This window comes from Oncorhynchus nerka, linkage group LG12 (genome assembly GCF_034236695.1).
Source record: "Oncorhynchus nerka isolate Pitt River linkage group LG12, Oner_Uvic_2.0, whole genome shotgun sequence".
NCBI classification, from domain to species: Eukaryota; Metazoa; Chordata; class Actinopteri; order Salmoniformes; family Salmonidae; genus Oncorhynchus; species Oncorhynchus nerka.
Window position 1 is genome coordinate 56,870,702 of NC_088407.1, and position 19,401 is coordinate 56,890,102.

A 19,401-nucleotide genomic window follows, 5' to 3' on the forward strand; every position below is an offset into this window, starting at 1 on the left:
ATTGTGCTAAACTGCACGTGTAGCTACCTACACTGAACAACAAAAAAACGCATGTCCACCAGAGCTGTTAATGTTAATTTCTCAATCATAAGGTGCCTCCAACGTCATTTTAGAGTTTGGCACTAAGTCCAACAGGCCCATAACCACAGACTACATGTTTGGTGTAGTGTGGGTGAGTGGTTTGCTCTTGTCAACATTGTGAACAGAGTGCTCCATGGTGGCAGTGGGGTTATGGCTTGAATTGAATTGATTGAACAGATTCTGTAAGTAGTGAGGTTATTTGTTTACATGCAGAGACAAAAAAGGTGTCTGCATTCATAGGTTCAGTTTGCACCTAGAATAACTTGGCTTGGCAAAATAAGTGAACATCTGCGATCGCAATTTTACATCTAAATAAGATGGGGTTTTTTGCATGAAAATGAGTCATCTCTCGTTGAATGACAACAAACAATTAATTGAAGAATCCCGTCCATAGTTGCCACTCCTACTAGTAGTACTGTTGACCAATCACCGATAAATGGGCGTAAACTTTGGCTACTGAACTTTGACTTGCCTGAATAAAAAAAGAATGTGCATGAAGAGCCAAAAGACAACCCTGGTGAACACCAAAACATACAAAAACGTCACAAAATTGTCATAATATATGCGCAAACTGTTTCGACTGAGAAGCATGCGACAGGCTTTACACTATTCGACTAAAATACCATACTCGCGCCTCTGTTCCTCACTAGGGAACTACTATTATTCTGCGGGTGCCTCTCATCCTTATGTCTGTGGTGGAAGTGCTTCTCTCAGGCCAGCTGTTTCATTACCTGCACCTCCTTCCTTCACACGTGCAGGAGACCCAGGAAGATGGCCTACCCTCCTGGCATTGACTAACTACCCTCACATGAATGAGGAGTTATCTGACCTGAAGACTTGTAATAGCTCACAGAACTAGAGAGCTGAAGCCTATGTGTGGGTCTCTGGTGTGGGCTAATGCGGCCTTGAGGCATGTGTATGATTGGTTTGTATCCAGGTCGGTCACAAAGTCCTGCCTTCACTTACAAACTACAATGCTAAACGTTTCACTGACACTGCTGATCAGAGGTGTATTCATTAGTCGGATTCCATTCATTTTAATTTGATGGTTTCCACATGTTGCTATTCCAATCCGATAGTCCGAAGTGTTCGCCACAAGCTATACATCTACAAATGATCGGTTCTTCCATGCTCTAAAGTGAAGTCCACATAGTTCCTTCCAACTCATTGTCTCTTTAAAAAAAAAGAGACACGACTTGAAGCACCTTTGGCAGTGATTACAGCTTCAAGTCTTCTTGGGTATGACGCTACAAGCTTGGCTCACCTGTATTTGGGGAGTTTCTCCCATTCTTCTCTGCAGTTTGATGGGAAACGGAGCTCCACAGCTATTTTCAGGTCTCTCCAGAGATGTTCGATCGGGATCAAGTCCGGGCCACTCAAGGACATTGAGACTTGTCCTGAAGCCACTCCTGTGTTTGCTGTGTGCTTAGGGTCGTTGTCCTGTTGGAAGGTGTAACTTCGCCCCCAGTCGGAAGTCCTGAGCAGGTTTCCACCAAGGCTCTCTTTACTTTGTTCCATTCATCTTCCCCCTCAATCCTTTCTAGTCTCCCAGTCCCTCAAAAACATCCCCACAGCATGCTGCTGCCCCCACCATGCTTCACCGTAAAGATGGTATTGGCCAGGTGTTGAGCAGTGCCTGTTTTCCCCCCAACATGACTCTTGGCATTCAGGCCAAAGAGTTCAACCTTGGTTTCATCAGGCCAGAGAATCTTTTTTCTCATGGTCCGAGAGTCCTTTAGGAAAACTCCAACCTGGCTGTCATGTGCCTTTTACTGAGGAGTGTCTTTCGTCTGGTCACTACCATGAAGGCCTAATTGGTGGAGTGCTGCAGAGGTGGTTGTCCTTCTGAAAGGTTCTCCCATCTCCAGAGGAACTCTAGAGCTCTGTCAGAATGACCATCGGGTTATTTTTCATCTCCCTGACCAAGGCCCTTCTCCCCCGATTGCTGTTTGGCCAGCTCTAGGTGTCTTGGTGGTTCCAAACTTCTATTTAAGAATGGAGGTCACTGTGTTCTTGGGGACCTTCAATGCTGCACACTTTTTTGGTACCCTTCCCCCAGATCTGTGCCGCGACACAATCCAGTCTCGGAGCTCTACGGACAATTCCGTCGACCCCATGGCTTGGTTTTTGCTCTGATATGCACCGTCAACTGTGGGACCTTATATAGACAGGTGTGTGCCTTTTCAAATCATGTCCAATCAATTGAATTTACCACAGGTGGACTCCAATCAAGTTGTGGAAACATCTCAAGGGTGATCAATGGAAACAGGATGCACCGGAGCTCAATTTCAAGTCTCATAGCAAAGGGTCTAAATACAAAAAACAATCAAATTTTGAAAATCAGTTCTGTCATTATGCGGTATTGTGTGAGGACAACTATTTAATTTTAGAATAAGGCTTTAATGTATCAAAGTGAACGGGCCTGAATACTTTCCAAACGCACTGTACTTTTGTATATATAGTGAATGTTAACTTATACTTCTCTGCCATGTAAAATGAGCAACAGCCATGCTGGTAACTAGCAAACTACACCTGAAGATGTTTTTGAATTTAACAACATGACATTAAATTTCTGTAGATTAATAAGACCAGTAGATTTTCATAGCATTGTTTTTATTGGTTTCTAAAAGTAGTCAAAGATTGTGCGGTCCTTCATATTTGTATGAAGTTTACAAGAACTCCAGAAAAAGAAAGAAAATCATTTTTAATTTTGCAGAATAAAATCACATCCACACAACACTGAATGTGTCCATTTTTGCTTGGCCAACTTTACTAAAAATGTTGTGGCATTACCAAAATACCTTTGAACATCCCATTCCAAGTGAAAAATCTAGGAACGCTGTTTTCATTGAAATGTGGGAATGACATGGGTCCTAAACAGTCACTGGTACTAAACAATAACCTCTGAAAATACTAAACTACAATACTGTGCTGGAAGTCCATCACGATTGTTTTGTTTTATCACATACTGGAGGAGCAGCATTCTATATTGTTAATCTGGGTAATACAGAATGAATACATCTTTGAGAAGTGGACCTAATTGTCATGCTTCAACTATATTTCCGAACGCACATAACAGTGGGACTAAATACACGAGTGGATTAAATAAATTAAACCCAAAAGATATAAAAAGCGTGATACTTTGTGCTAGGCCTGTAATATAGACTACAGAAAGGTTTGAGTAAGGAGAAGTGGGATAGGATAAAAAGATTGGAAACAAAATGGGCCTAAGCATACAGAAAACAGTACTTACAAATAAATCACTCCATTTGAATTTCAGTCCTTGAACAGAAACATTTATATGTTCTAGAAAAGACATTTAGCCCATTCCAATTTGAAGGAGCAGGATCTGTCATTAAAATGTATAGTCCTTCAGGGATATTCTTTGTAGCAGCCAGGAAAGGTAACTGCTCTGAAAAATAAAACCGGTAGGATCGCTTTAAGGAGAGCTAGGAGCTCCTCACGGTGTCTTGGACTCCTCTTTTGGCCTGTTGGATAAACAGGGAAAATTCGATTTTTTACAAACTTATTTAATACGACAAGTTTAAAATGGAGGTTTGAAATGTTTGCTCACCCCTTTGTGGAGGTGTCCATTTTCTCCTCATCTGGCACCTTTTCTTCTTTAACTTCTATAATAACAAAGCAACAACAAATAATCATCCTCACATGTTCAATGGGACCATGGTATGTCTGATATAGAACGAAGTAATGATTTTGATACCTTTCTTCTCATCAGCTTTCTTTTCGTCACCAGCTTTCTTCTCCTCACCCTCTTTGTCTTCCTCAGTCTTGGTCCTCTTGGCCTTCTTGAAGCTGGCTGCATTTCTGCGTCCGCCCCCTTGACCCTCAGCCTCATCCTCAGAGTCGGAGAACTCCTCGTCACATGCTATCCTCTTATCGTGGGCACGGACTGCACAAAAGCAGAAGACAGGAGAATAAGCATCTCCGTGTGTGTGACATTAACTCACACACCAACTGCATACACCGGGCAGATTACATGTTTATATTTTTGGTGAGTATCATACGTAAAGTGTTGGTCCCATGTTTCATGAGATGAAATATAAATCACATTGTCTATACGCACAAAAATCGCCTTTCACGGATTTTGTGCACAAATGTGTTTCTCCCTTCCCTGTTAGTGAGCATTTCTCCTTTGCCAAGATAATGCCGCCACCTGACAGGTGTGGCATATCAACAAGCCGATTAAACAGCATGATCATTACACTGGTGCACCTTGCGCTGGGGACAAGGCCCCACCAAACCACGCAATCGAGTCAACACAATGACACAGATGTCAAGTTGAGGGTGCATGCAATTGGCATGCTGACTGCAGGAATGTCCACATTTCTCTACTAAGCCGCCTCTAATGTAGTTTTCGAGAATTTGGTAGTACGTCCAAAAGGCCTCACCACATGTAACCATGCCAGCCCAGGACCCCCCATTTGGCTTCATCACCAGACCTGTGTGCGAGCAGTTTGCCGATGTCAGCATTGTGAACAGTGTCCCATGGTGGCGGTGGGGTTATAGTATGGGCAGGCATAAGCTACAGACAAATACAAAACTGCTTTTTATCAATAGCAATTTGAATGCACAGAGCTACGTTGACGAGATCCTGAGGCCCATTCATCCCCCCATGTTTCAGCATGATAATACACGGCCCCATGTCACAAGGATCTGTACACAATTCCTGGAAGCTGAAAATGTCATGTCACCCATTGAGCATGTTTGGGATGCTTTGGGTCAACAGGTACAACAGCCTGTTCCATTCCTAACAATGTTCAGCAAATTCGCACAGCCATTAGAGGTGTGGGACAACATTTCGATAGGCCACATTCAACAGCCTGATCAACTATGTGAAGGAGATTTTTCACACCGCATGAGGCAAATGGTGGTCACACCAGATACTGACTGGTTCTGTGATCCACGCCTCTACCTTTAAAAAAACAGGATATCTGTGCTCAGATGCAAATACGTATTCCCAGTCATGTGAAATCCATAAATTTGAGCCGAATGCATTTATTTCAATTGAAGTATTTCCTTCTATGAACTGTAAAATCTTTGAAATTGTTGCATGCGTTTACATTTTTTATTTGTTCTATTTGCAAACTGGGCAAAGAACTTACGCAATATTTTTTTGCTATGAATCATATCTCGATACAAAACTTACTGGAGATGCGTTTGTTAGGGTCTTCCTCCTCCTCGTCTCCACTGTCCTCCTGCACAGCATCTTCTGGGATGGCCTGCATCTGAACACCTGGGGCATGGGGCAGCATGCGCAGGTTCTCAAACAGACGCTGCCTGAAGGAACACACATACAAGTGACATTAAACTAAATGATATCTCAACACAACTATAATAGTGCCAAAAATACACTCATGACACATCAAGGATCAAATGTATAACATAAGTGCAGTAATATGACATTTTTGGTAAGTGAAATTAACCAATTAACATAAATAACTACACAACCAAAAGTATGTGGACATCTCTTCAAATTAGTGGATTCGGCCATTTCAGCCACACCCGTTGCTGACGGGTATATAAAATCAACACAGCCATGCAATCTCCATAGACAAACATTGGCAGAAGAATGGCCTTCCTGAAGAGCTTAGTGACATTCAACGTGGAACCATCATAGGGTGCCACGTCCCCAACAAGTCAGTTTGTCAAATTTCTGCCCTGCTAGTGCTGCCCCGGGCAACTGTAAGTGCCGTTATTGTGAAGTGGAAATATCTTGGAACAGCGGCTCAGTCGCGAAGTGGTATGCCACAAGCTCACAGAACCGGACCAGAGTCCTGGAGAGTGTAAAAATCGGCCCTTAGTTGCAACACTCACTACCAAGGTCCAAACCGCCTCTGGAAGCATCAGCACAAGAACAATTAGTCGGGAGCTTCGTGAAATGGGTTTCTATGGCCGAGCAGCTGCCCACAAGCACGATTCCAAGCGTCGTCTAGAGTGGTGGAAAGATCAATGCCATTGGACTCTGGAGCAGTGGAAACGTGTTCTCTAGAGTGATGAATCACGCTTCATCTGGCAGTCCGAAGGACGAATCTGGGTTTGGCAGATTCCAGGAGAACGCTACCTGCCCCAATTCATAGTGCCAACTGTAAAGTTTGGTGGCGGAGGAATAATGGTCTGGGCTAGGCCCCTTAGTTCCAGTCAAGGGAAATCTTAACGCCACAGCATACAATGACATTGTAGATGATTCTGTGCTTCCAATTTTGTGACAACAGTTTGAGAAAGGCCCTTTCCCGTTTCAGCATGACAATGCCCCAGTGCACAAAGCGAGGTCCACAAAGAAATGGTTTGTCGAGATTGGCCATGTAGTGTTGCTTATATAAACGGTTATATCTATCTATATAATCTATACTAAGAACCAAACTAGAGATGTTACTTCATAATGACAGGGAAAAATATTTTTAATGATGTACAGTAGGACTAAAGAGCACAATAAAAGGTGTGGTCAAGGACTCACTTGATCTTCTCCAGGTAGTCGTTGGTGTTCTGGTTGGTCATGTTAGAGGGGCTGATGTGCAGTTTGAAGTCCGGCCCAAAGTACTCAAAGTAATCATTGTATGGAAGCTCTGTGGAGAAACACCAATGTGTTATCAACACAGTGGGCAGTGGCATGTCTGCTTTAGCAGAACCTATCCTTAAAACACTCATGCTCCTCTGACCTGTCAAAAGCAACTGTCAAAGATATTCACACTAGAAAGTAAAAAGTACACAAATCAAATGGTGCAGCAGGAAAGCTCACCATTGGGTATGGCGCTGTCCAGGGCCACGGCTGTCTCATAGGTCCAGCAGCGGGCCACGTTCCGGATGGTGTAGCCTCCACCACCCAGCATCAGCAGGGGCAGGTTAAAGCTCTTCATGTACTCCACACACTTAGCATGGCCTTTGATGGTGAGGTTAAAGCAGCCAAGCCTGTCTCCTGAGAGGGAGTCAGCTCCACACTGAAGAACCACTGCACTAGGCTGGTACATCTCCATCACCTTAGCCATGATCTACACACATAAAATTACACGATATGGTTGGCTAAATGGAAACAGGGTCTATCTACATGGTCTATTTGAGCTACAGGGAGGAAAGATTAAACACTAAAGAAAAAAAATGTAAGACTTACAGGTTTGAATATGGCTTCGTAAGACTCGTCGTCTATACCATCTCTCAGAGGGTAATTCACAGCATAGTACTTGCCCTTCCCGGCACCAATATCCTTGAGGAGAAACAAGTCAGTCAACTACAAATGTGGACAGTTAACTGACCATTAAGATGAATGAGAACATATATTTTACAGCAACAACCTGCGGAAGAGTTACAGGGGGAGGAGACCAACGTCAACCAATAAAGCATACAGGAAACTACAAGCAACAGGCCATGAAATTGGAATTCAAAGTATCCTTTGGATGGCATTTAATAAACAATGCCTGCCAATATTGGTAATATAATATTGCAATGCTTAAAAGCCAGATCAATGCCAGTGGGCTGGACAGACCAGAATATTGTGACCATAACCATGAATACAAAGGTTCCAAAGAAACCCCCTAGGAATGTGGTCAAAATACATTTTAAAACATTTAATCGTGAGCTATTTCTAAATGATTTGGCTGCTGTATCCTGGGAGCTGATTTATCTAGAGGATGATTTAAATCACGCTACAGGAATGTTTTATTGATTTGCTCACTGAGGTAATGGACCATCATGCCCCTATAAGAAAGAGTACAGTTGGTGCTCGTCCATCTCCATGGATTGATGGAAAGTCTTAACAGCCAAGTCAAAATTAGAAATTGATGAACAGAATTATAGAACAGTAAGTAATTATGCAGTTAAATTGAATCGAAAGAGTTATTTTACAACAATGCATTTATTGATTGTAAAAATGCACAAAAAAAGTTACGGAAAACAGTTAAGGGCTTATCTAGTGTGGTTGACGGGAGAATAATAACAAAACCAGTTGATATCGCCAATCATTTTGCAGATTTTTTTACTTTAAAAAAAATTTTTTTTTACAAAGAATTTATTTACTGAACAACAATGTAAACATAGCTTGTTTGGAAGAATGTATTGTCCAATGGATTGATGATAATATTATGAGCAACAAGATCTGCTCTTTTAGTCTGCAAACAGTGTCAGTGGAGGAGGTATTAAACCTATTGAGGTCATTACCTGATGGTAAATCTACAGGTTATGGTCTTATGGACAATTTTTTTGCTTCGCTGTGCTGCTCCCCTGATTGCAGTTCCACTGAGACACATTTAATTGGTCACTGGAAAAGGGGATGATTGCAAATGTATGGAAGCATGAGAAACGGTGTCCTATTCCGAAAGACAGCAAAGAACCCATTACTCCTGCCAATAGTCGACCAATTAGTCTACTCCCTACACTCAGTAAGATATTGGAGGGTATTGTGAGTAGACAAATATGGGAGTACATGTAAAATAATGATCTGATTACAGCCAATCAGCATGGTTCTCAAAAACCATTCCACTACATTGGTTGACATGACTGACCAGTGGCTCAATGGGATGGATAATGGCAAGTTTGTGTGTGTACTATTTTTAGATTTCAGTGCAGCATTTGATTTAGTGGATCATAAAATAATTGACTAAATTAATGCATTATTATGGTTAAGGAGGTGGCATTGAATTGGGTACAGTCATATCTGACAGGAAACAGTCCACCTATATCAATTGTTCATTTTCTACCCCTCATGTTAAACTGTGGAATACCGCAGGGCAGCTGCCTTGGGCCACTTCTTTATTTAATATATACCAACGATCTTCCCTATGCCTTAGCTGAAACTCAAGCAACTATATTTGCAGATGACACTACAATGTATGCAGCAAGACAATCGGTTCAACAGGCACAGCAAGCTTTGGAGAATATCAGGGAGTGGGTTTGCCAGAACAAACTTGTTTTAAACACCAAGAAAACCAAAGTTATGCTGGTCTGTTCCACTAGGAAAAGGCCAAAACAGCATGGGATACAATTAAGTTTGGGAGGAGTACAAATTGAAGAAGTGTTTGGGCATGCAGCTAGACAGCTGCTTATCATGGTCGTCTCAAATAACTAATGTAACAAAATGTATTAAAAAACAGCATGCAAAATCAGAAGGATAGCTAAATATTTAACAAGAAAAGTTCTTAAGCAAATAACAGGCATTAATTGAGAGTCAGGTTAACTACTGTTCTGTGGTCTGGGGAAATGCATCATCAAGTGAAGTTAGGTGGCTGCAGAATGCACAGAACAAAGCAGCAAGGATTGTTTTAAGGTAGAGATATGGTTCTTCTGTTGCAGTCATGCACAATGTTCTTGGTTGGTCATCAATCGACAAGATAAATTGGAAAAAACATGCTTATTTTATTTCATAAGATACATAATTTAACAGCCAAGTTCTATTCACAACGGTATTCAGTTGGTAAGAGACAGACATTCCGTAAATATTAAGAATAGATTGTCCACCATCTATGCGTTATCCAGACAAAATAGAAATAGGCAAAAGAACACTTCGATATAGAGCAATAAAGAAATTTAATAAATTACCTGCGCAAACCAGAAACCTTTCAATATATAAATTAACATTTAAAACCATTTAAATATAATATAGAAATGTTGAGGGACTATAGTAGATGAAGAATCAATATTTTTTAGATTGAGTATTAATTGGGTCATTATGCTAGTATATTATGTATGTTTGTAATAGTGTGTTATATGTGAAAATGGGTTCGTATTATAAGTTGTATTTTAATGTTTGAGGACTCTTGGAAGAGTACGGGGACTAAAAGCGATCCAAATCAAATCTCAAACTCACCCTCAGGTCTCCTGTGCCGGGGAAGTACTCTCCATACTTGTGGAAGGACACGGTCATGACCCTGTCTGTGGTGTAAAACGCCTCCTCCACTCCATCTCCATGGTGGATATCAATGTCTATGTACAGGACTCTCTGGTGGTATCTGGGGGAGAGAAGATTCAGCAACAGAATGAATGATACTTCTAAATGTGGTGTACCTATGGGGTCCAAATGTGAAGTTACTATTTAATTCAGTAGTCTACAATATTTCCTATGTAAACTTGATCAAGTGCTGTGGGCCTGTTTGACTCACTTCAGTAACTCCAGAATGGCGAGCACAATGTCATTCACATAGCAGAAACCTGACGCCTCAGACTTCTTGGCGTGATGGAGGCCTCCGGCCCAGTTAATGGCAATGTCTGTCTGCTGTTTGTTCAGCTTCACAGCTCCAGCTAAAAACACAGGACAAGAGAAGCCAGTCGGAGAATCAGAGCACATGAAACTATAGCTATATTCTGTGTTTTGTCAATTACAGGAAGAGGACAAGTAAGCCAGAAAAATATTCCAACTATCCAGGCAAAACGTGTCATCCACCGCCCAATGAGCAAAACCGATGTCAAAGCTGACGTGCATATAATGAAGGTACATGGTGTAATGACGCCATGTAAAATTGAGCTACATGCGCAACATAGCATTCCTAAACTAGCCCAAAATGTCTGCTGTGTGGATCAAGCAGTCAACAAGTCAAGCAGTCATTTGAAAGAGTAACAAAATATCAGCGAGACAATTCAAAGGCAAAATCCATTAAAGCCAAGATAATGGAATTCATTGCCCTTGACAATCAACCGTTCTCTGTCGTGTGTGATGTTGGCTTTCAGACTGGTCAAGCAACGGTTAACACTACCAAGTGCGCTATTTTTCCGATGTTGCCCTACTGGAGTTTCACGACATACTATATGGAATGCCATTTGGGTCTTTGCATGTCAAAAAGATAGCACTGTCAAAGCTGTACAAAAGTCTGCAAACAAGCAAACACCGGCCACGAACGATATGTTTACAAAACCGGGTAGGTAATAAAGCATAATTTGTTCGACCTCAACTTCTGAGGTGGCTAGCTTTAGCTTGGAACCTAGCTAGCACCAATACAACCAGTTTGAAAACAATGACCAGTAGAAACTGCAGTCATTTTCATTATTCTTAACAATGACTTAGGAATCCTTGAGTAAGTATTGTTGTTGGCTTATTGAAATTAAACTTCAGTTCATGACAATAAATAGCTAGCCAGCTACTTAACCCTGTTGCCCAAAGCTAACGTTATAAGCAGCCATCTAGCTTCATCTGGCTAGTGAGGCTCGACCGGACTATGTGTTGTGAAAATAGCCACAATAAGGATTTGCCACAATAGCGGAATTTGCAGTTTGCCTTAAAAAAAAGAAAAGAGTATGAGGCCTCCTGGGTGGCGCAGTGGTCTAAGGCACTTTGCAGTGCTAGCTGTGCCGCGACCGGGAGGCCCATGGGGTGGCGCAAAATTGGCCTAGCGTCGTTCGGGTTAGGCCGGCAAGGATATCCTTGTCTCATCGCGCACTAGTGACTCCTGTGGCGGGCAGGGCACAGTGCATGCTGACCAGGTCGCTAGGTGTACGTGTTTCCTTCGACACATTGGTAGTGAAGCGGATTTTTGTTTTGCTATGTTTTTGGGGAAGAACATTGTTTGCATCCATGAGCTAACTAGCTTTTATGACCAGCACGGTAGGTACGCATCGATGAATCGTTTTGACATATGTAATACAAGTGATAGTGTAATAGCCATGTAAAAAAAATATGAATGCATAAAATTATGTGACGTGCAGTCCAAATCAGGTCCTGATTGGCCAAATGCCATCTTTTGACACGCAAAGACCCAAGCTGGGTTACATAGGAATCCTGGTTGAGAATGAAACAGCACAGCGAGTAAGTGAAAGAAATAGGTTTTGATTATATTTTACTGGTAATGAGGACATACGTAAATGCCAACAAAATATATTTTTGGTCAGTGTGGTGCGTGTGTAACATTTAACTTGGCAAGTCAGTTAAGAACAAATTCTTATTTACGATGACGGCCTACCCCGGACGACGCTGGGCCAATTGTGCGCCACCCTATGGAACTCCCAATCACGGCCGGATGTGATACTGCCTGGAGTTGCAGTGCCTTAGATTGCTGCGCCCATGTGTTAACTATTTAACTGTACGAGAATGCTTAAAAGGCCTTAAGTTGTAAATACTGGTTATCGGTATCAGGTTTGTTTTGGCAAAGAAAATATTGGATATCGGTCAAAAATGTAATATCGGTGCATCACTAGTTCAACACGCTCCGTTCTTTAGCCACCAATAGATCACAGTGTATCAATGTGTCCATATGGCAGAGGCTGGTGATCTCGCATTAGTTTAATTGATACCTTTAAAAATGTTGCCTTTTAATTCAGACTTTACTGATTAACCACGGGACAATGCTTTTGAGAAAAAAAACTTAGTTATTGAAATGAAACAGTTCCACGAAAATGTGCATATGAAAATCATAACTGGCACACAGATCAGTAGGAGTGGTAGGATAAACTGGAAGCTTCCCGACTTGAAACCCACACACCATCTATGATGTCTTTATAAAATAATTGCCTCCATCTTGTCATGGTCAGATTCTGGCTACTTTGAAGTAAGGTGAGACATGCCTCATATGAAATAAAACATTTAGGTTTCAAACAATTAAGTACTTGCTGGACTATTAAGCGCACCCGAATATAAACCTCACCCACTGAATTATTTAAAAAATATGTATTTTGTACATAAATAAGCCGCACATGTCTATAAGCCGCAGGTGCCTACCGGTACATTGAAACAAATGAACTTTCCACAGCCTTTAAACGAAACACGGCTTGTAACAAAAATTAAACAGTAGCCTACCAGTAAAGTCATTGGTCACCATCTTCCTCCTCCTGTGCACTGAAACAACTGAGGTTATCTCCTTCGGTGTCGGAGTTGAATAGCCTCAGAATTGCTTCATCCGATGTTGGATCATTTTCATTGTCGCTCTCGTCACTTTCATCCGGAGGCAAATACCCCGCTGAGCTCATGCTGCCCCTTCAACACGCAGCAGTCCAGCCTTTCAAAACCCGTTGATGATAGTGGATTTTTTGACAATGCTCCACGCTGTCAGGACCCACTGGCAGACTTGACCATAAGTTGCTCTTCGCATGCGGCCCGTTTTAGTGAAGGATTTCTCCCCACTTGTCATCCAAGCCTCCCACTGAACACGGAGTGCCACCTTAAATGCACGATTTACACTGATGTCGAGTGGCTGCAAATACTTTGGGCCATCTGCTTTTCTTCCCTCTGAAAGGTTTGTTGTCTTTTTGCACTGAGTCAGTTCCTCACGCTGCTGTTTACAAAGTCTTATAATCGACTCATTAAGGCCAAGCTCCCATGCAGCAGCTCTATTTCCTTTTCCAACAGCCAGATCGATCACCTTCAACTTGAAAGCTGCAGCATATGCATTTCTCCGTGTCTTTGCCATGATGAGGGTGACAAAATTACTACCGTAATCAGAATGATGGGAAGTTTGAGCGCGCTCGATTTACGTCACATTATGTGACGGTGCTCAGTTTTGGCGGCATGAATCTTGTGAAAGCGGAAAATTCCATAAATTAGCCGCGTCATTGTATAAACCGCGAGGTTCAAAGTGTGGGAATAAAGTAGCGGCTTATAGTCCGGAAATTACGGTATGCATATTATAGCCCAATAAGGAAATGGTCATATGCATTTCCATCAACGACTGAAAGCATTATTTTGCAATTGGATTTTTTTTGGCCAGCAACAGTATTATTTAAAAACAATTTTTTTTTTTTTTTTTTTAAATTGGACCAAAAGCCGGTACTTGCGGCTAACAGAAACCGTGCTACACATGAACATGACAGATTAACTTACCAACAGAGCCTCCTGTTGAGAGCTGGCAGAACTCATACAGGCCATCAAACACAGGGCAATCCTCTCCAACGTTAACTGTGTGGCAATTACAGAAAATGTGTTAATTACAATCCATGACAGCAGCAAAAACAATGACAAAGCTTTACGAGATGTTTTCCCAAAGAAATGTGACTTTTCATGGGCTACATCTAAAATGTATAGGTATATTGAGACATGACATCTCTGCCTCAAACTCACATCTCTGCATCTGTTTGCTGTACTCTGACATGTTGTCTGGCCGAATGGAACGCAGGAACTTGATGTAGTCGTCACTGTGGTACTTGGTCATCTCCTCGCCATTGGCTTTGTGAGGTCGCTGTACAGAGACATGGAGAAGACCAATTAATGACACCTTAAAAACCAGGCACTACATTTTCAATTGGGAACTATTGCGCATGCAGGCTTTCTGCTGTGCTTACAAATCGTTTCAAGGTTTTCAACATACGTATATCTCCATCTTTCTGTAGAGACCATAGTTCAGCAAGAGGTTGTGTGTCATGCGGATACGGTGTGGCTTCATGGGGTGGCCCTGGCCATAGTAGTAATTCCCAACATCACCTTTGAATGAAGAGAGGAAAATAGTGAACATAAGCAGACATCCAATGAATGCATCATCCTAGCTTGTTGTTCAGTACAGCATAGCCTGGCTAACGTTGCAATAAAACTTTTACGTTGATTAATAGTAACAATTCGGACCACGACATATGCACAGCCGCAGACAATGGACGGCCACTAACGTGCAAACAATCTGGCCAATGCACGGAACTGGGTGCATTTTTTATAGAGACTCGCTATGATTGTAGCAAGCTTAATACGCCCAGGAAGTGAAATAGGTTAACGTTAACTAATAGTAGCTAACGTTGCTAGCCATCTTCGTGGTTTGTGGATTCCAATGCTTGCATAGCTAGCTAATGGGTCCTGCCAATGTGTTCTCCCTTTGTCCAAGCTAGCAAGCTAATCGACGACGTGGACAAGTAACTTGACGTTACCACACATTGGATGATAATGTGGCATTAGTGAACATTTTCTGAACGATCAATTTAACCTAAAGATTTGGAAAATGCCTCGCTCTTACACAAATGGAATCTGCACGTTTGCACATCGGAGCTAGATAACGTTAGCTAATGTTAGCTGGCTAATCTAACCACAAATTGAACCATTTGCACCAGTCTAACAAAGCACATTGTACAATTAGTCAATGTGTAGGCAAATCAGTACTTACCATCATAATAGTAGCAAACTTTTTTCTTTGTTCCTTGAGAACTCAGCGCCATTTTACCTTATTTTACAGCACAGACTACAATTAGCGAAAAGCGGTAGCTGTACTTCGGAAAACGGATGGATACAATCGGATAATTTGTAGAACGTCACTTGAACCAATCAAGTAGTAGTTTACAATGTCGAGGGGCGTTGCAAACAGATCCCGCCACAAATAAGCACTGTTTTGGATTCCAGGGGCCTGTTGCACAAAAGTAGAATTAAGACATCCGGGATAAATGACTCAGCTGAGCTCAATGAAGCCAAAACATGTGCGTCCAGGCTTAATTGGTTGCACAAAGACCAAGCCAGGATGAGCAGACACGGATTCATTAAGCCAGGTGAAACCAATCCTGGATAGGTGCGCGCTCACGGCTCACTCAAATAGACCCCGCCACAGATCACAGATTAACTGATTTACCATGGCAACTAGAGCCGCGTACTTTTCCCCGTCGGAAGCACAAATCCTCATGGAGGCATACGAGGAGGTAAAAGATATAATTAAGAAGAAAGGCAACACCGCCACAGTGATAAAGCAAAGAGAAAAAGCGTGGCAAAGTATTGCAGACCGCCTGAATGCGTAAGTAGTGCACAATTACACACTCACCGCTCCGCTGAAACATCACAATTACAATTCAAATATTTAATTCACATCTCCAAAAATGCAGTTGTACTGTAATTATGAAACGGTTAAATTTTTAATTGAAATGCACTGCAGATATGAGTGAAATTGTGTAAAGTAACTCCATCACACTGTATAAAGCTATGATAAATTTTTTGATATTTTTACTGAAAACAAGACAAAAATACCAAGTAATTTTTGCAGTGTGACTCCATTAAATGTGTGTGTGTGTGTGTGTGTGTGTGTGTGTGTGTGTGTAGATTAAACATGAACGGGCCAAAACGGACATGGCAGCAGGTCAAAATCAAATACAAGAACATTCTGCAGAATGGTATGGTCCCTGACTAATATTTAACAAAGCACAAGCATATATTGTACCCAGAAGGTGCCTGCTCACACATTGTCTGTACTGTTTTAGCAGTGAAAAGAATACCCACAGACAAGGCACGGGTGGTGGGTCACCAAAGGCTGACCTTACCCCAGCAGAGGACATGGCCTTGGAGCTAAATAAAGGCAGGCCCGTCTTAGAGGGGATCCCTGGGGGAAAGAGACGAGCATAGGTTCCTCCCAAGATGCCACCCGCTTCATTCAAGGTATGTCCTTCCATCTCTACATGGGATACAACCACATTCATATTGAATCAATTTGGACTGTCTGACTTTGGTTTACCTATTGCCTTGCAGTGCCTGGCAGCACTGTGTTCCTGTTAGAGCCACCAGCACAAGCACCAGACGATGCTGATCCAGTGAGTACTCCATCAAAGGCATACTGTAGGCCTGGCATGTCTTGTCTACTAGCTTCAATATGAATCCGATTAAATGTGATAGGGTGAAGGCCCCAGTGCAGCAGCAACAGCACATGATGGAGACGATGATGAGGAGGAGACCATCTCTCTGGATTCCAGAAGGCATGAGGTATCATGTTAAGACTGTGAAAGTACTATTTACTCTACAATGGTGAGGAGTCCTCATCAAAATCAAAAAATCTAATTTCTTTTACAGGACCCAGATGCTATACAGTGGGAAAACCAGCCTGGCAACATAGTGCGTATTAATAAAAGGACACCACATCCTGCCAAATTCCAGCTGCGCTAATTGTATTGTGTTCACAGAGCTCACAAGCTATCAGAAAGTTGTATGGCAACCACCTCCGGCGCCAAATAGAACTGGCAGACATAGACATTCAGTACAAGAAGAAAAAGATGGAAAATCTTGCACTGGAGTCCGAAATAAAAAAGAGGACAATTAGGAAACTGGACCTTGAAATAAAAAAACTTGAGAGGGAGGTGAGATATGCCTTCAATGTACACTGTATGCTAACTGTAACACAAATGTATTAATCATTATTTTTCTTTCCTCCCCCAGCTCCAAGAAGATGACACAGCTCAAAATAAAAATTAGGTATATTCTCGTAAAGTCAAGTGAGCCATGACATATGAGCTCTTATTGTGAGCACACAGGACGGTGGCATCTTTCTAAGGTTTTTTTTATTTTCCCAGCAATCAGTACAACCAAGTCATCGTTATAAGGCATCACCCTCTTTTGCCTACCCCCCCAGCACCAGGTGTGGCCACTAGCCTATATGAAGGCCCAAAATTGTGTGTTCCTTTCTGCTCTGACAATGGCATGCCCATTCGTGCGAGATGTGGTGGATGAAGAAGCACTTGTGCTGAGGAGAGCCTTCAGGCGAGAAAGGGTCTTCAGGGACCGGTTGGACCCACTGGCCTTCCCTGATGACCATCTATATGAAAGATACAGGTTTTCTGCAGATGGCATCAGGTATCTATGCAGACTACTGGGTCCCAGGATTAAGCACCGCACTGCACGGAGCCATGCACTGAGTGTGGAGCAAATGGTTTGTGTGGCCTTGCGCTTTTTGCTAGTGGAGCCTTCCTGTACTCAGTGGGGATGCAGAACAGCTGAACAAGGCCACAATTTGCCGCACAATAAGGAGTGTGTGTCTGGCTATCAAAGCATTAGCAGATGTCTTCATCTCCTTCCCTGGCCACAGAAGACTCTGTGACATCAAAGAGGAGTTCTATAGGATTGCAGGTAAGAGGATCTACAAATTACAGGACAACTGTTAACACATAGTAGGATACTCATTACTTTGTGTGACAGGTTTCCCCAATGTCATTGGTGCAGTGGACTGCGCACACATAAGGATAAAAGCCCCCTCAGGTGCCCATGAGGCCGATTTTGTGAATAGGAAATCCTTTCACAGCATTAATGTTCAGGTGAACATAACTTTTTGATATTGTCCATTGACGAACACTCTGCATTGCCAGTGATGTGCATTGATTGGTGTAATATTCCTCATCTTATGATTTCAGATGGTCTGCAATGCTGACTGTGATCAGCAATGTTGTGGCAAAATGGCCTGGCTCAGTCCATGACTCCAGAATCTTTCGGGCCTCTGAAATCTATCAGTGCCTATCACAAGGTAAGCCACACAACCCCTATTTATAACCATCATGGCTGTGTCAAGAATATCACTGTGTTTATGAGGTAGTAATGATGAGATTTTGTGTTGACAGGTGAATTCTCTGGTGTGTTGCTGGGAGACTGCCAGCCTTTTCTCCTGACACCTTTCACAGACCCCCAGGAAGCACAGCAGGCCTACAACCATGCCCATGCCAGGACCAGGGCCAGAGTTGAAATGACCTTTGGCCTCCTGAAGGCACGCTTTCACTGCCTTCACAAATTAAGGGTCAGCCCTGTTAGGGCATGTGATATTACTGTGGCTTGTGCTGTCCTCCACAATGTGGCCTGCCTGAGGAAGGAGAGGGCCCCCAGAGTGCCACCAGCCATGGACTGGGACAATCCGGCAATCTTCCCTGATGACGACAGTGGTCGGCTGCTGAGGGACCAATATGTGTTGAATTATTTTAGTTAGTATGTGTGCTTTCAATTTTGGTTAAATATGTCCTGCGGTGGCAGAGGAATTTGGGTTTTTTTGGGTTCGTTTTTTGACGAATTTGGCCTCTTATGATGTTTGTGCGGTATACTGTGTGTAATACAAGGCTGCAGGGAGGCTACTGCATCCATTCATTTGTCTGTTCAGTTGATGTGTATGGATTTGTCCTGCATTTATTTTAGTGTGCAGACATGCAGGGTGTGTTATATACAGACCTTTGAATGTGTATGTATCATTTTGTATAATATGCTTGGATTCTGTGCTTTCCATCTTGTAGAGTCACTGTGACTTCAGTTTCGAAAGGAGCTGATGGCTTACCTGCATTGTTTTGTCCTTATTCAATAAAGGAACATAATGTTACACATTGTGTTTTTATATTCATATGGAATGTGTATTTGTTTATATGACAGAGTACTAGGGCCACACTGAAGAAAAAGGATAAAGTCATAAATTTATGAGGCTGGTTCTTTCTGCAGAAAAGCTACATATTGTTTTTACAGTTTTGATACTTATGACAATGTGATACTTAATATTCTGGCACATCAGCATGTCTTTGTTTATGAAACCATACTGAAGTACAATTTCACGAAATGCCCCACATCTGTCATTTTAACAACTGTCCTCCTTTAAAACAACTGGTTACAATATTATGACTTGTGTTTTTTTCCCCTCTGTGGCCCTAATATTCTATCATTTTATATATAGCCTTATAGTCTATGGGAAACTGTAAATTATC

The 19,401-nt window shown here is 42.2% G+C and overlaps 1 protein-coding gene and 1 long non-coding RNA gene across 4 annotated transcripts; one reads left to right on the forward strand and one right to left on the reverse strand.

Moving 5' to 3' along the window:
• Positions 1-2,677: 2,677 nt before the first annotated feature.
• LOC115138413 (histone deacetylase 1) lies at positions 2,678-15,315 on the reverse strand. Its single transcript, XM_029675240.2, has 13 exons — positions 15,093-15,315; positions 14,316-14,428; positions 14,069-14,186; positions 13,832-13,906; positions 10,188-10,326; positions 9,896-10,037; positions 7,208-7,300; positions 6,839-7,088; positions 6,557-6,665; positions 5,249-5,379; positions 3,803-3,991; positions 3,656-3,710; positions 2,678-3,569 (listed from the first exon to the last, which is right to left on the reverse strand). Exons 1-13 carry the CDS (start codon positions 15,142-15,144, stop codon positions 3,542-3,544), a joined length of 1,494 nt encoding a protein of 497 aa, XP_029531100.1. The 5' UTR covers positions 15,145-15,315; the 3' UTR covers positions 2,678-3,541.
• An 841-nt stretch (positions 15,316-16,156) lies between these two features.
• Positions 16,157-19,046, forward strand: LOC135574350 (uncharacterized). 3 transcript variants are annotated; one of them, XR_010465390.1, is made up of 9 exons: positions 16,157-16,342; positions 16,433-16,494; positions 16,577-16,663; positions 16,751-17,034; positions 17,114-17,149; positions 17,248-17,800; positions 17,870-17,985; positions 18,082-18,191; positions 18,286-19,046. It is a non-coding gene; the product is annotated as an uncharacterized LOC135574350 (long non-coding RNA). The 3 variants fall into 3 exon arrangements; XR_010465389.1 differs by lacking the exon at positions 17,870-17,985 and having other exon boundaries at positions 16,159-16,342; positions 16,751-16,792; positions 16,861-17,034; XR_010465388.1 differs by lacking the exon at positions 17,870-17,985 and having other exon boundaries at positions 16,159-16,342.
• The last annotated feature ends 355 nt before the right edge of the window (positions 19,047-19,401 follow it).

What these genes read in the sequence shown, in the direction of transcription:
- LOC115138413 (XM_029675240.2), bottom strand. Translation starts at nt 15,144, where the DNA reads ATGGCGCTGAGTTCTCAAGGAACAAAGAAAAAAGTTTGCTACTATTAT. An exon ending in ACAGAAAGATGGAGATATAC is followed by an intron (nt 14,187 to 14,315) that starts GTATGTTGAAAA and finishes GTCTCTGTACAG; the next exon opens with CGACCTCACAAAGCCAATGG. An exon ending in CAGCAAACAGATGCAGAGAT is followed by an intron (nt 13,907 to 14,068) that starts GTGAGTTTGAGG and finishes ATTGCCACACAG; the next exon opens with TTAACGTTGGAGAGGATTGC.